The sequence below is a fragment of the Coregonus clupeaformis genome, chromosome 24 (genome assembly GCF_020615455.1).
Source record: "Coregonus clupeaformis isolate EN_2021a chromosome 24, ASM2061545v1, whole genome shotgun sequence".
NCBI classification, from domain to species: Eukaryota; Metazoa; Chordata; class Actinopteri; order Salmoniformes; family Salmonidae; genus Coregonus; species Coregonus clupeaformis.
Window position 1 is genome coordinate 9583558 of NC_059215.1, and position 15552 is coordinate 9599109.

Genomic DNA, 15552 nt, shown 5'->3' on the forward strand with positions numbered 1-15552 from the left:
ATATATGTGGCCTAGTCTTTTTTAACAGATTTCATTTTGATCTGAAAACACTCATTTGTATCACTTCTGCTATTTCTAAATGTATACTAGAAATCCAACATTTCACAAATTGATAACTTGAATGGGTGAATATGGAATAGGAACATTTTTACAATAAATCCCTCACATGGCTGGATGTCTCCTTCTGCTGGTTAAATGTAGTAAATGCAACTAATATGGCTATTGGCTGCCATTGAGATATGTACAACACTTACTGTCATGTAATACAGTTAAAAGTTGTCTAACCAAACTTTTTCTGGTTTCTGTAATAAATAAAAAATTATACAACCAAACAGCGCATCAAATGCACGGTTCACAATGTTGTTTTTTTTAAAGAGAAAAACAGACAATCTTTGTACATATATTTTTATTCTTATATATAATACATTTCTATGTACAATTTATTCCTCTTTTTGTAAAGAAACAACACGACGGACAAAGCTTTGATTGCAAACAGTGTTTCATACTAAAGGGCCAGAGAGAGAGAGCGAGACAATGAAAAAGTGCTCAAATAATTAGGAGAGTGCTGCGACAGAAAGGTCTTATGCACCACACCGTTTCTGTGTTGTCGGTAGACTCAAACACAGCTTTATCAATTTGTTTCACAATAATAATTTTAGAATTAAGGGCTGAAATTTAATCAGAAATCATCTGGTGATATCACAGAACAATACCTACACTGTACAGAACTACACACCTCACTGTGTGAAGCTTTGGTTATCTCTGTTTCAGTCAACACTGATGACTGGAGGGGGACATCCATCCACTTTAAGCGACCCTGTTGTCTTTAACTGGTGATGATCAGCTTAGTTCTGTTTCAGGTAGTAGACCTCAAACATAAGTCTGTTGTGGAGGTCACGGGTCAATTGACTGCATTAATAATGATACATTCGACAAAGCACAGCTAGGACAGTGGCCATAACCTGGCCACTGAGTCACAGAGAGGGAGACAATGACTGATTGTCTATGTGTCAGTCAGTCATAGAGAGAGGTATGACACTGACCGTCAATGCAACATCATGGTCACATAAATGTCAAAAAGATTATCCAGTGTATGGATTCTCCCTTTAAACCGTTGGCAAGAGGCACTACCCCCCAAATTTAAACTAACAACTGGCTACAGTGCCTCCCTTATAAAGTTGGACAAATACAAGGCTGTCAAATGGGCTGAGGCTAGCTTTGACTAGTTAGAATATGTCATGGTCCCCCTGCATACCGGATAAGAAAGCATGTCAGTCAGTTAGAGCAGGAGTTTTGGTATTATTGGCTAAATAGTGGACGTTTGTGTAAAGGGTGACATGCCAGGAGGCTTGCCCGGAGTCTAGAGCCTGTGGGGCTTCCCTCTTCCAGAGCTCTGGGTCTGGGGGATTGAGATCCAGACCCAGTCAGTTGGCCTGGACGTCTGGTTCTACAAACAGCAGGTAGTCGTACTCCACATAGAGTAAGTACACGCTCTCAGGACTGGACTGTCTGTGTGGCAGCTCACAAGGATCACCATATTGAACACCACTCACATCGATTTTACAAACTGTACATGTCACGTCAATACAAAGGAGCTCTGTGTGTTAGTGTGATAGCAGGACTCTCTTCTGTTCTGTTGTGCTCTTGTCTCCTGTCCTCCTCTGCTCCGACATCAGAGGGAGGGAGGGGAGAGGATCAGTGTCTACATTCTCAAGGGATAGTCAGTAGCAGAGGGGTAAAGAAGAAAAGGAGAGGCGTGACGGACAGACAGGCAGTTGGACGGGATAATTGTTTGTGCTCGGCAAGTTTTTAAAAGGCACTGTCCTGTCTGTCACATGATGTCAACAAAGAACTCACAGGGATTGCCCATAGCGTGCTGAAAGGACTGGCGGCTGGCCGTGAGCTCAGGGGGGACGGCTCCTAGCTCCCGTACCGGGGGGGCCCCGGGAGGGGTGCTGCTGCTGACGGAGGTCTTTGGGGCCAGCCGGGCCAGGCAGTATGGGGGGGGCAGGCCTGGGGGGCCGTAGGAGGAGGCGTGGCTTCGCTCACTGTGGCCACACGAGCCGAGCCCAGGTTGGGTGAAAGGGACATGTTTGTAGGTGAAGGAGGCGTGGCTGTGGGCGTGGCTGTTCTGTGAGTGACCGTGGCTCCTGTGAGACTGGGCGTGGCTGACACCCGAGCGGGTGTGGCTGTGGCTGGAGGGGGCGTGGCTGCTGTGATGACTGAGCTGGCTGGCGGACCTATCGCCAGGGCGCCTCGCCCCTAGGATGCCCGGTGGCTCGGATTCACTGCATGGGGACCTGTGACCCTTCTCTTGTGGGGAGGAGCGTCGGCTAGGGCCCTTCCCTGTCCCCGCACTGGGGTTGGATCCACTGCTTCTGCTTCCTGGGAGAGGACAGAGACACACACACGTCAGCTGGGTAGTCAAACACCTGGTTAAACAACACCAGACACACATCAGCAGCTCCAACTCAGCAGCTACTTATTACTGATTTTGAACAGTTGGCTGAATTGGCTACCATTGCTGTGATAATCATGGTGGTTGAACATTCATTATAATTCCCATCCACTATACAGACCTAATTGCAAACATGATAATTCCATGGCTTTTTCTCCCTCAAATCTCAGACCGACTTCCCACTGGGCACAGATGTCGGTTCAACGTCTAGTTTTGATTTACATTTGGTTTGTTGTCAAGTAACCTGAATTCAACGTGAAATCAACAAAAAAATGCATGTAATTGGATTTAGGTTAAAAGTTGGGTGAAAAAATTAGGAATTTCCCTTACATTGATGCATTTTTTCAAATCCAATCTGTTTTCCATGTTGATTCAACGTCATCACATCGAACTTTTTGTTGTTGAAATTAGGTGGAAACAACGTCGATTCAACCAGTTTTTGCCCAGTAGGTTGAGACGCCACTCTGTCACCTTTCAATGCTTACTCTGGACTCCACTCTGGATTTAATGATACAAATGTAACGATACCCCTGCATCAAAGACACATTTTAACATTGGAGCACTGCATTGGTAATAGCACCACAAGTGGTGCTTTTATGATCTGTTCTCGGAGAAAGAGATCCATTCATCATTTCAGTGTTTAATTGTACAGAGAAAGATGAAAACGATCTTACTGATACAGGTGTACAACATTATCATCATTATCAAACATTTCTCCCACCTTTCAATAAGCAATGAGCCCAACAGTACTGGGTAAAGTGGTGCATTACTGCCCCCTAGCAGTGAGAATGATAGTGCAAGCCTTGGCCTGAACTGATCATCCTGAATCATGCACATCTCTGACTGAGACTACAGCAGCACAGTACCAACCAACACATGCCCACAGGTGCAGAGAGGGAGAATGGACGGTCAGGAGAGGAGAGTTAAACAGACAGCTGCAGGAGCAGAAACGGCATGGACACACACCAACACACACTCACACACTCACACGCACACACTCAGACACTCACAAACTCAGACACTCACACACTCAGACACTCAGACACTCACACACTCACACACTCAGACACTCACACACTCAGACACTCACACACTCACACACCAACACACACTCACACACTCAGACACTCACACACTCAGACACTCAGACATTCAGACACTCACACACTCACACACTCACACACTCAGACACTCAGACACTCAGACACTCAGACACTCACACACTCAGACACTCAGACACTCACACACTCACACACCAACACACACTCACACACTCAGACACTCACACACTCAGACACTCAGACATTCAGACACTCACACACTCACACACTCACACACTCAGACACTCAGACACTCAGACACTCACACACTCAGACACTCACACACCAACACACACTCACACACTCAGACACTCAGACACTCAGACACTCAGAGGGAGAGGCATGGGAAACAATAACCTTAAAAGCTATGGTATGAGGAGAACGAGGTATATATATATATATATATATATATATGTGTGATGTATATATATATGTGTGTATACTGTATATAAAGAGAGACAGAAATAAATAGAGATGTAGAGAGGGGAGAGGGCAAAAAGCAAGAGTGGAGGTAAGATAAAAAATTGCGATGGCTTGAGAGAGAGAGAGAGAGAGAGAGAGAGAGAGAGAGAGAGAGAGAGAGAGAGAGAGAGAGAGAGAGAGAGAGAGAGAGAGAGAGAGAGAGAGAGAGAGAGAGAGAGGAGAAAGGTACAGGTAGCAGAGAAGTAGCGGTAGTAGAGAGTGGGTTAGCTGTTAGCTTACCGGTTCCCCAGAGTCCTGGGACTACCTGGTCCATCAGTCTACCGTTGCCCAGCAGAAACAGAGGGAACAACAGAGTTACACACACCTCCCAACCCAGCCTAACCTGTCTAACCCAGTCTACTGCTGTCACCTCCCAACCCAGCCTAACCTGTCTACTGCTGTCACCTCCCAACCCAGCCTAACCTGTCTAACCCAGTCTACTGCTGTCACCTCCCAACCCAGCCTAACCTGTCTAACCCAGTCTACTGCTGTCACCTCCCAACCCAGCCTAACCTGTCTAACCCAGTCTACTGCTGTCACCTCCCAACCCAGCCTAACCTGTCTAACCCAGTCTACTGCTGTCACCTCCCAACCCAGCCTAACCTGTCTAACCCAGTCTACTGCTGTCACCTCCCAACCCAGCCTAACCTGTCTAACCCAGTCTACTGCTGTCACCTCCCAACCCAGCCTAACCTGTCTAACCAAGTCTACTGCTGTCACCTCCCAACCCAGCCTAACCTGTCTAACCCAGTCTACTGCTGTCACCTCCCAGTCCAGCCTAACCTGTCTAACACAGTCTACTGCTGTCACCTCCCAACCCAGCCTAACCTGTCTAACCCAGTCTCCTGCTGTCACCTCCCAACCCAGCCTAACCTGTCTAACCCAGTCTACTGCTGTCACCTCCCAACCCAGCCTAACATGTCTAACCCAGTCTACTGCTGTCACCTCCCAACCCAGCCTAACCTGTCTAACCCAGTCTACTGCTGTCACCTCCCAACCCAGCCTAACCTGTCTAACCCAGTCTACTGCTGTCACCTCCCAACCCAGCCTAACCTGTCTAACCCAGTCTACTGCTGTCACCTCCCAACCCAGCCTAACCTGTCTAACCCAGTCTACTGCTGTCACCTCCCAACCCAGCCTAACCTGTCTAACCCAGTCTACTGCTGTCACCTACCAACCCAGCCTAACCTGTCTAACCCAGTCTACTGCTGTCACCTCCCAGCCCAGCCTAACCCAGTCTACTGCTGTCACCTCCCAGCCCAGCCTAACCTGTCTAACCCAGTCTACTGTTGTCACCTCCCAACCCAGCCTAACCTGTCTAACCCAGTCTACTGCTGTCACCTCCCAGCCCAGCCTAACCTGTCTAACCCAGTCTACTGCTGTCACCTCCCAGCCCAGCCTAACCTGTCTAACCCAGTCTACTGCTGTCATCTCCCAACCCAGCCTAACCTGTCTAACCCAGTCTACTGCTGTCACCTCCCAACCCAGCCTAACCTGTCTAACCCAGTCTACTGCTGTCCCCTCCCAGCCCAGCCTAACCTGTCTAACCCAGTCTACTGCTGTCACCTCCCAGCCCAGCCTAACCTGTCTAATCCAGTCTACTGCTGTCACCTCCCAGCCCAGCCTAACCTGTCTACTGCTGTCACCTCCCAACCCGGCCTAACCTGTCTAACCCAGTCTACTGCTGTCACCTCCCAGCCCAGCCTAACCTGTCTAACCCAGTCTACTGCTGTCACCTCCCAGCCCAGCCTAACCTGTCTACTGCTGTCACTTCCCAACCCAGCCTAACCTGTCTACTGCTGTCAACTCCCAACCCGGCCTAACCTGTCTAACCCAGTCTACTACTGTCACCTCCCAACCCAGCCTAACCTGTCTAACCCAGTCTACTGCTGTCACCTCCCAGCCCAGCCTAACCTGTCTACTGTTGTCACCTCCCAACCCAGCCTAACCTGTCTAACCCAGTCTACTGCTGTCACCTCCCAACCCAGCTTAACCCGTCTAACCCAGTCTACTACTGTCACCTCCCAACCCAGCCTAACCTGTCTAACCCAGTCTACTGCTGTCACCTCCCAGCCCAGCCTAACCTGTCTAACCCAGTCTACTGCTGTCACCTCACAACCCAGCCTAACCTGTCTACTGCTGTCACCTACCAACCCAGCCTAACCTGTCTACTGCTGTCACCTTCCAACCCTGCCTAACCTGTCTAACCCAGTCTACTGCTGTCACCTCCCAGCGCAGCCTAACCTGTCTAGCCCAGTCTACTGCTGTCACCTCCCAACCCAGCCTAACCTGTCTAGCCCAGTCTACTGCTGTCACCTCCCAGCCCAGCCTAACCTGTCTAACCCAGTTTACTGCTGTCACCTCCCAACCCAGCCTAACCTGTCTAATACTGTCACCTCCCAACCCAGCCTAACCTGTCTAACCCAGTCTACTGCTGTCACCTCCCAACCCAGCCTAACCTGTCTAACCCAGTCTACTGATGTCACCTCCCAACCCAGCCTAACCTGTCTAGCCCAGTCTACTGCTGTCACCTCCCAACCCAGCCTAACCTGTCTAACCCAGTTTACTGCTGTCACCTCCCAACCCAGCCTAACCTGTCTAATACTGTCACCTCCCAACCCAGCCTAACCTGTCTAACCCAGTCTACTGCTGTCACCTCCCAACCCAGCCTAACCTGTCTAACCCAGTCTACTGCTGTCACCTCCCAACCCAGCCTAACCTGTCTAGCCCAGTCTACTGCTGTCACCTCCCAACCCAGCCTAACCTGTCTAACCCAGTCTACTGCTGTCACCTCCCAACCCAGCCTAACCTGTCTAGCCCAGTCTACTGCTGTCACCTCCCAACCCAGCCTAACCTGTCTAACGCAGTCTACTGCTGTCACCTCCCAACCCAGCCTAACCTGTCTAACCCAGTCTACTGCTGTCACCTCCAAACCCAGCCTAACCTGTCTAGCCCAGTCTACTGCTGTCACCTCCCAACCCAGCCTAACCTGTCTAACCCAGTCTACTGCTGTCACCTCCCAACCCAGCCTAACCTGTCTAACCCAGTCTACTGCTGTCACCTCCCAACCCAGCTTAACCCGTCTAACCCAGTCTACTACTGTCACCTCCCAACCCAGCCTAACCTGTCTAACCCAGTCTACTGCTGTCACCTCCCAGCCCAGCCTAACCTGTCTAACCTAGTCTACTGCTGTCACCTCCCAACCCAGCCTAACCTGTCTACTGCTGTCACCTCCCAACCCAGCCTAACCTGTCTACTGCTGTCACCTTCCAACCCTGCCTAACCTGTCTAACCCAGTCTACTGCTGTCACCTCCCAGCGCAGCCTAACCTGTCTAGCCCAGTCTACTGCTGTCACCTCCCAACCCAGCCTAACCTGTCTAGCCCAGTCTACTGCTGTCACCTCCCAGCCCAGCCTAACCTGTCTAACCCAGTTTACTGCTGTCACCTCCCAACCCAGCCTAACCTGTCTAATACTGTCACCTCCCAACCCAGCCTAACCTGTCTAACCCAGTCTACTGCTGTCACCTCCCAACCCAGCCTAACCTGTCTAGCCCAGTCTACTGCTGTCACCTCCCAACCCAGCCTAACCTGTCTAACCCAGTTTACTGCTGTCACCTCCCAACCCAGCCTAACCTGTCTAATACTGTCACCTCCCAACCCAGCCTAACCTGTCTAACCCAGTCTACTGCTGTCACCTCCCAACCTAGCCTAACCTGTCTTACCCAGTCTACTGCTGTCACCTCCCAACCCAGCCTAACCTGTCTAGCCCAGTCTACTGCTGTCACCTCCCAACCCAGCCTAACCTGTCTAACCCAGTCTACTGCTGTCACCTCCCAACCCAGCCTAACCTGTCTAACCCAGTCTACTGCTGTCACCTCCCAACCCAGCCTAACCTGTCTAGCCCAGTCTACTGCTGTCACCTCCCAACCCAGCCTAACCTGTCTAACCCAGTCTACTGCTGTCACCTCCCAACCCAGCCTAACCTGTCTAACCCAGTCTACTGCTGTCACCTCCCAACCCAGCTTAACCCGTCTAACCCAGTCTACTACTGTCACCTCCCAACCCAGCCTAACCCAGTCTACTGCTGTCACCTCCCAACCCAGCCTAACCTGTCTAACCCAGTCTACTGCTGTCACCTCCCAACCCAGCCTAACCTGTCTACTGCTGTCACCTCCCAACCCAGCCTAACCTGTCTACTGCTGTCACCTTCCAACCCTGCCTAACCTGTCTAACCCAGTCTACTGCTGTCACCTCCCAACCCAGCCTAACCTGTCTAACCCAGTTTACTGCTGTCACCTCCCAACCCAGCCTAACCTGTCTAATACTGTCACCTCCCAACCCAGCCTAACCTGTCTAGCCCAGTCTACTGCTGTCACCTCCCAACCCAGCCTCACCTGTCTAACCCAGTCTACTGCTGTCACCTCCCAACCCAGCCTAACCTGTCTAGCCCAGTCTACTGCTGTCACCTCCCAACCCAGCCTACCCTGTCTAACCCAGTCTACTGCTGTCACCTCCCAACCCAGCCTAACCTGTCTAACCCAGTCTACTGCTGTCACCTCCCAACCCAGCCTAACCTGTCTAGCCCAGTCTACTGCTGTCACCTCCCAACCCAGCCTAACCTGTCTAACCCAGTCTACTGCTGTCACCTCCCAACCCAGCCTAACCTGTCTAACCCAGTCTACTGCTGTCACCTCCCAACCCAGCCTAACCTGTCTACTGCTGTCACCTCCCAACCCAGCCTAACCTGTCTACTGCTGTCATCTTCCAACCCTGCCTAACCTGTCTAACCCAGTCTACTGCTGTCACCTCCCAGCGCAGCCTAACCTGTCTAACCCAGTCTACTGCTGTCACCTCCCAACCCAGCCTAACCTGTCTAACCCAGTCTACTGCTGTCACCTCCCAACCCAGCCTAACCTGTCTAACCCAGTCTACTGCTGTCACCTCCCAACCCAGCCTAACCTGTCTAACCCAGTCTACTGCTGTCACCTCCCAACCCAGCCTAACCTGTCTAACCCAGTCTACTGCTGTCACCTCCCAGCCCAGCCTAACCTGTCTAGCCCAGTCTACTGCTGTCACCTCCCAACCCAGCCTAACCTGTCTAACCCAGTCTACTGCTGTCACCTCCCAACCCAGCCTAACCTGTCTAGTCCAGTCTACTACTGTCACCTCCCAACCCAGCCTAACCTGTCTAACCCAGTCTACTGCTGTCACCTCCCAACCCAGCCTAACCTGTCTAACCCAGTCTACTGCTGTCACCTCCCAACCCAGCCTAACCTGTCTAGCCCAGTCTACTGCTGTCACCTCCCAACCCAGCCTAACCTGTCTAACCCAGTCTACTGCTGTCACCTACCAACCCAGCCTAACCTGTCTAACCCAGTCTACTGCTGTCACCTCCCAGCCCAGCCTAACCTGTCTAATACTGTCACTTCCCAACCCAGCCTAACCTGTCTAACCCAGTCTACTGCTGTCACCTCCCAACCCAGCCTAACCTGTCTAACCCAGTCTACTGCTGTCACCTCCAGCCCAGCCTAACCTGTCTAACCCAGTCTACTGCTGTCACCTCCCAACCCAGCCTAACCTGTCTAACCCAGTCTACTGCTGTCACCTCCCAACCCAGCCTAACCTGTCTAGCCCAGTCTACTGCTGTCACCTCCCAACCCAGCCTAACCTGTCTACTGCTGTCACCTCCCAACCCAGCCTAACCTGTCTACTGCTGTCACCTCCCAACCCAGCCTAACCCAGTCTACTGCTGTCACCTCCCAACCCAGCCTAACCTGTCTAATGCTGTCACCTCCCAACCCAGCCTAACCCAGTCTACTGCTGTCACCTCCCAACCCAGCCTAACCCAGTCTACTGCTGTCACCTCCCAACCCAGCCTAACCAGTCTACTGCTGTCACCTCCCAGCGCAGCCTAACCTGTCTAACCCAGTCTACTGCTGTCACCTCCCAGCCCAGCCTAACCTGTCTAGCCCAGTCTACTGCTGTCACCTCCCAACCCAGCCTAACCTGTCTAACCCAGTCTACTGCTGTCACCTCCCAACCCAGCCTAACCTGTCTAACCCAGTCTACTGCTGTCACCTCCCAACCCAGCCTAACCTGTCTAACCCAGTCTACTGCTGTCACCTCCCAACCCAGCCTAACCTGTCTAACCCAGTCTACTGCTGTCACCTCCCAGCCCAGCCTAACCTGTCTAGCCCAGTCTACTGCTGTCACCTCCCAACCCAGCCTAACCTGTCTAGTCCAGTCTACTGCTGTCACCTCCCAACCCAGCCTAACCTGTCTAACCCAGTCTACTGCTGTCACCTCCCAACCCAGCCTAACCTGTCTAACCCAGTCTACTGCTGTCACCTCCCAACCCAGCCTAACCTGTCTAGCCCAGTCTACTGCTGTCACCTCCCAACCCAGCCTAACCTGTCCAACCCAGTCTACTGCTGTCACCTACCAACCCAGCCTAACCTGTCTAACCCAGTCTACTGCTGTCACCTCCCAGCCCAGCCTAACCTGTCTAATACTGTCACTTCCCAACCCAGCCTAACCTGTCTAACCCAGTCTACTGCTGTCACCTCCCAACCCAGCCTAACCTGTCTAACCCAGCCTACTGCTGTCACCTCCCAGCCCAGCCTAACCTGTCTAACCCAGTCTACTGCTGTCACCTCCCAACCCAGCCTAACCTGTCTAACCCAGTCTACTGCTGTCACCTCCCGACCCAGCCTAACCTGTCTAGCCCAGTCTACTGCTGTCACCTCCCAACCCAGCCTAACCTATCTAACCCAGTCTACTGCTGTCACCTCCCATCCCAGCCTAACCTGTCTAACCCAGTCTACTGCTGTCACCTCCCAGCCCAGCCTAACCTGTCTAACCCAGTCTACTGCTGTCACCTCCCAACCCAGCCTAACCCAGTCTACTGCTGTCACCTCCCAACCCAGCCTAACCTGTCTAATGCTGTCACCTCCCAACCCAGCCTAACCCAGTCTACTGCTGTCACCTCCCAACCCAGCCTAACCTGTCTAATGCTGTCACCTCCCAACCCAGCCTAACCTGTCTACTGCTGTCACCTCCCAACCCAGCCTAACCCAGTCTACTGCTGTCACGTCCCAACCCAGCCTAACCTGTCTAATGCTGTCACCTCCCAACCCAGCCTAACCCAGTCTACTGCTGTCACCTCCCAACCCAGCCTAACCCAGTCTACTGCTGTCACCTCCCAACCCAGCCTAACCTGTCTAATGCTGTCACCTCCCAACCCAGCCTAACCCAGTCTACTGCTGTCACCTCCCAACCCAGCCTAACCTGTCTAATGCTGTCACCTCCCAACCCAGCCTAACCTGTCTACTGCTGTCACCTCCCAACCCAGCCTAACCCAGTCTACTGCTGTCACCTCCCAACCCAGCCTAACCTGTCTAATGCTGTCACCTCCCAACCCAGCCTAACCTGTCTACTGCTGTCACCTCCCAACCCAGCCAACTGCAGCCTAACTTACTTTACAGATCTCTCACTGAACAATGAGTTAGAGCAATGAAATGTACTCAGATACTCGCCAACAAATGTCCTGTTTCTCTCTCTCTCACACACACACACACACACACACACACACACACACGATGAATATCCACAAATGCTCGCCTGGAAATTCCAAATGAAAATAAACTGCAAATGTCAATCAAGACACACAGCAAAATATCAAACGGAATAAAACAACTTATGCAAAAGATAAATAAGAGATGTAAGCATACACTCAGTCCTACTGATAATTCATCCTAACCACTCCTCTGCCCTAAGAAACTGTATCATTACTGTATCACACCTCTCTGCCATTCAGAACTCTCCATGACAATGAGGATTGAATGCAATTTGAAATAATGGGAGATGACTAAAAGCATGTAATGACAACGTCTGGATGATTGACTTCATAGTGATTTGAACAGAAGCTGGAAATAAGACAGAAGAGCACAGCATGCGATGACAAATGTAAAACAAAAGACTAAACAATTCTCCATACAGACTAGTTATTACCACACCACCCTGATAACACTTTTACATTTTAGTCATTTAGCAGACGCTCTTATCCAGAGCGACTTACAGTTAGTGAGTGCATACATTTTCATACTGGCCCCCCTGGGAAACGAACCCACAACCTTGGCGTTGCAAGCGCCATGCTCTACCAACTGAGCTACACGGGGCCAGCCACTCTCCCTCAGTGCAGCCAGTGCAGCCACTCTCCCTCAGTGCAGCCACTCTCCCTCAGTGCAGCCAGTGCAGCCACTCTCCCTCAGTGCAGCCAGTGCAGCCACTCTCCCTCAGTGCAGCCAGTGCAGCCACTCTCCCTCAGTGCAGCCAGTGCAGCCACTCTCCCTCAGTGCAGCCAGTGCAGCCACTCTCCCTCAGTGCAGCCAGTGCAGCCACTCTCCCTCAGTGCAGCCAGTGCAGCCACTCTCCCTCAGTGCAGCCACTCTCCCTCAGTGCAGCCAGTGCAGCCACTCTCCCTCAGTGCAGCCACTCTCCCTCAGTGCAGCCAGTGCAGCCACTCTCCCTCAGTGCAGTACCATGTCGGAACAATTACAAACCGTGGGCAATGGGGCAATGTAATGTGTAACAGGGCAATGTAATGTGTAGTGTCATGTTGAAATCAAACAAAATATAGTTCAAGATTTGATGGGAGGGTGGGACCTCATTTGATCATTTCGTGCAAGTAATAATCAGCCATAAGTGGATAAGGTCCTTAGTGTACACACCCAGTACTGAAGAGCTGTCCTCTGCATGAACCATGTTGAATCATGATCGACCTTGACAATATAAGACCATTTTAGAACACCCTCTATTACATAAATATGTATCTGTGTGCGTGTGACATCTTATGTCAACTTAATTTCCTAGCAGGCCAAACAGGCTAACCTGAACAGGCATATGCCTTATGGAATTTAAATACAATACTTTGTCAACAGTTGACATTAGCTGTCATGAAAAGTAACGTGGTGACATATATGGTCAAATTAGTCATCCACTCTGACCCATTCATATTGATGAGGGTGTTAGAGTTAGCAGCCCTGACCTGCAGACTCACCCTCACTGTTGTGGCTGCCAGCACTCCCACTGTGGAAACTGTGGCAGGGGTCTGAGTAGCCTGGAGGGAAGCCTGGAGGTGCGGAGGGGAAGGGGGGGTAGGGGAATGGCTGACCCCCCAGGGGCCACGGGTTGGTGACAGGGGGAGAGAGGGGGGCCAGGGTGTCTTGCTCAGAGCCCCCACCACTGGAACCCTCGTTCAGGTTGAGAGACGCCATGTCTGAGAGAGAAGCGAAAGATAGAGAAAGAGAGACAGACAAAGAGAGAGAGACAGACAGACAGAGAGAGAGAGTTAGTGACATCTATGAGGTAGCCCCTCTCATGACAGGTAAAAAACACACTGCCATTGGACTCTACACTACACTTAACACAAGTAAAAATTCACCTCTAATTATAAAATACAGTACATAATATATTAATGTCAAAGTGGCTCAGTGACAGTACTTTGGCAGAGGTCTCCGAAGGTGTAGTAGCACTGCTCTGAGAAGGTGATCTTGTTGACGGTGTGTCTCAGGTAGCCATGTTTCAGCAGACTGCTGGCATACTTCCTGGCATCTCTCCTGTCCTTGAAGCCCTCCACCCTCGAGTAGAGCCAGTCCACCACGTCAGCACCTGGCACAGCGACACACACAGCAACACACTGTTTAAGACTGTAATCTGAATCACAACCTCACAATGTCGAGTAGAGCCAGTCCACCACGTGACATAGCAGCACACACTGTAGTCTGCACTACAACAGCACACACTCATATAGGATTCTATTGCACTATAATATTGATAGCATCAACTAACTACACCACATCAAGCAAGTAGATGTTATGTTGACAATATCAAGGAAGTGTCTTGCAACAGACATCACAGTTTAACAGTAAGGGAAGTGATTGCTGTTTCAAGTCCAACTTTAAACCCTTAATTTACTCAATTTAAATGGCACATTATTAGTAGTAGTCCGTGTCCCCCAGTCCCTCTCACCGATGACAGCGTTGCCGATGGTGATCTTCAACCACATCCTGTCCCGGATCTCCAGACCAGAGTCAGGCAGCTGCATCACCTTGACGATGGTTGACATGTCCGTCTTACTCGCAGATAACGGCAAGTCGTCAAATTCTGAAGGGGAGAGGAGGTTGAGACAGCACATTCACAGACAGTGAGTGACAATACATTCAGTATGTGGCCTTTCTAGGACAGTGAGAGTGCAGCTATGTCTAGTGATTGCATTAGTTTGTGTGAGTGACTGTGGTCATACCGTAGTGTGGGTAGGGTCCGGTCAGGGCGGTTGTGTGGGAGATCCAGGCAGCAGGGTCGATGGGCCTCACTGGTTCAGCTGCACAAACATAACACACACACACACACACATCATCTACTGTGTTAGCCAGTACTTGTGCTCAAACTTCTACTCTAAATGAATTTACAAGCACAAACACTTAGATTTTCAAAACGTTTTTTCAAAAGTTTCTAAAGTGAGTTTCCAGCTGAGTTTGAGAACCCTGTTTGTAAGTGGTAATAACCTGTTGTTGGTGGAACACCGGTGAGTTTCTTACCCCGGGGGATGGTGAAGTAGCTTCGTGGAGACGGGTCCCAACACTTGGCCACAGTAAGACTAATAGGACTGGAGGACACATGGGGAGACCGTCAGTTACAATACAAATACATTCTACTCACTTCTATAGCTCCTGTGTAGTTAAAGGAACAAGAGGAAATGATAGGGGGGAAAAGGAAATGTTTGGTTGAACTACAAGGATTATGGAGATAAATATGAGTCTGTATTATACAATAGTCAATAATGCAGAAGTTGTTTAAAATACAAACCCACTGTTATCCAATCTAACCAGTCAGAGGTCAGCATCACTGATATTTCTAATATAACGCTAATGTACTCCAGAGTCTTACCATTGCTCAGCTTTAAATCCTGTAAATACCCAATAGCCATGTCCTTTGACTGTCTGACCTGACCTGTGACCGTGTTCACACGCAACATTTTAACATATCTTGAAATGTTTTCTGGGTTATCGCCAACAATCCTGCACTGTAACACAGTACTGTTCTTACCCTGTTTTGGAGACGATCTCTCTCAGGATCCTCACAGCGTCATCGTTGCTCATGTTCTCAAAGTTCACATCGTTCACCTGGGGAACACAACAAAACAGTTAACGTCCATGTTCACAGATCATGTCTTTAATTGAACAAGTGGTTGGGCAAAATTAACAAGTGAATAAAGAAACAAAATAAACAAGTGCTTTAGGACTCTGCAGTCTACAAGTTAATTCTCTAGGGCACTATTGTAAGACATACACACATACACACAAGTGTGCTTTCAGACGCATATAAAAGCTAGTAAATCCTAAGCAGCTTTATACTTTATGTATGAGTGGGTGGAAAAACACGCTGGAGCCACAATAAATGGGGCTAATACATGCTGGATCTACAATAAATGGGGCTAATACATGCTGGATCTACAATAAATGGGGCTAATA

General features: G+C 50.3%; 1 protein-coding gene across 8 annotated transcripts in view; it reads right to left on the reverse strand.

The window, feature by feature from the left end:
• Positions 1 to 388: 388 nt before the first annotated feature.
• LOC121538503 (segment polarity protein dishevelled homolog DVL-1) overlaps positions 389 to 15552 on the reverse strand; it is a 36653-nt gene continuing 21489 nt past the window's right edge. For 3 of the 8 annotated variants that reach the window (XM_041846592.1, XM_041846589.1, XM_041846594.1), the window contains 7 exons: positions 15128 to 15204; positions 14587 to 14687; positions 14325 to 14402; positions 14051 to 14185; positions 13523 to 13690; positions 13080 to 13298; positions 389 to 2385 (listed from right to left, as the gene is read on the reverse strand). In XM_041846592.1, coding sequence (XP_041702526.1) covers positions 1832 to 2385; positions 13080 to 13298; positions 13523 to 13690; positions 14051 to 14185; positions 14325 to 14402; positions 14587 to 14687; positions 15128 to 15204 — 1332 coding nt within the window. In that variant the 3' untranslated portion in view covers positions 389 to 1831. Of the gene's footprint in view, positions 2386 to 2702; positions 2957 to 4260; positions 4299 to 12140; positions 12802 to 13079; positions 13299 to 13522; positions 13691 to 14050; positions 14186 to 14324; positions 14403 to 14586; positions 14688 to 15127; positions 15205 to 15552 lie in introns of those variants that run through there. The other 5 variants (XM_041846593.1, XM_041846590.1, XM_041846596.1 and 2 more) reach the window with 4 other exon arrangements.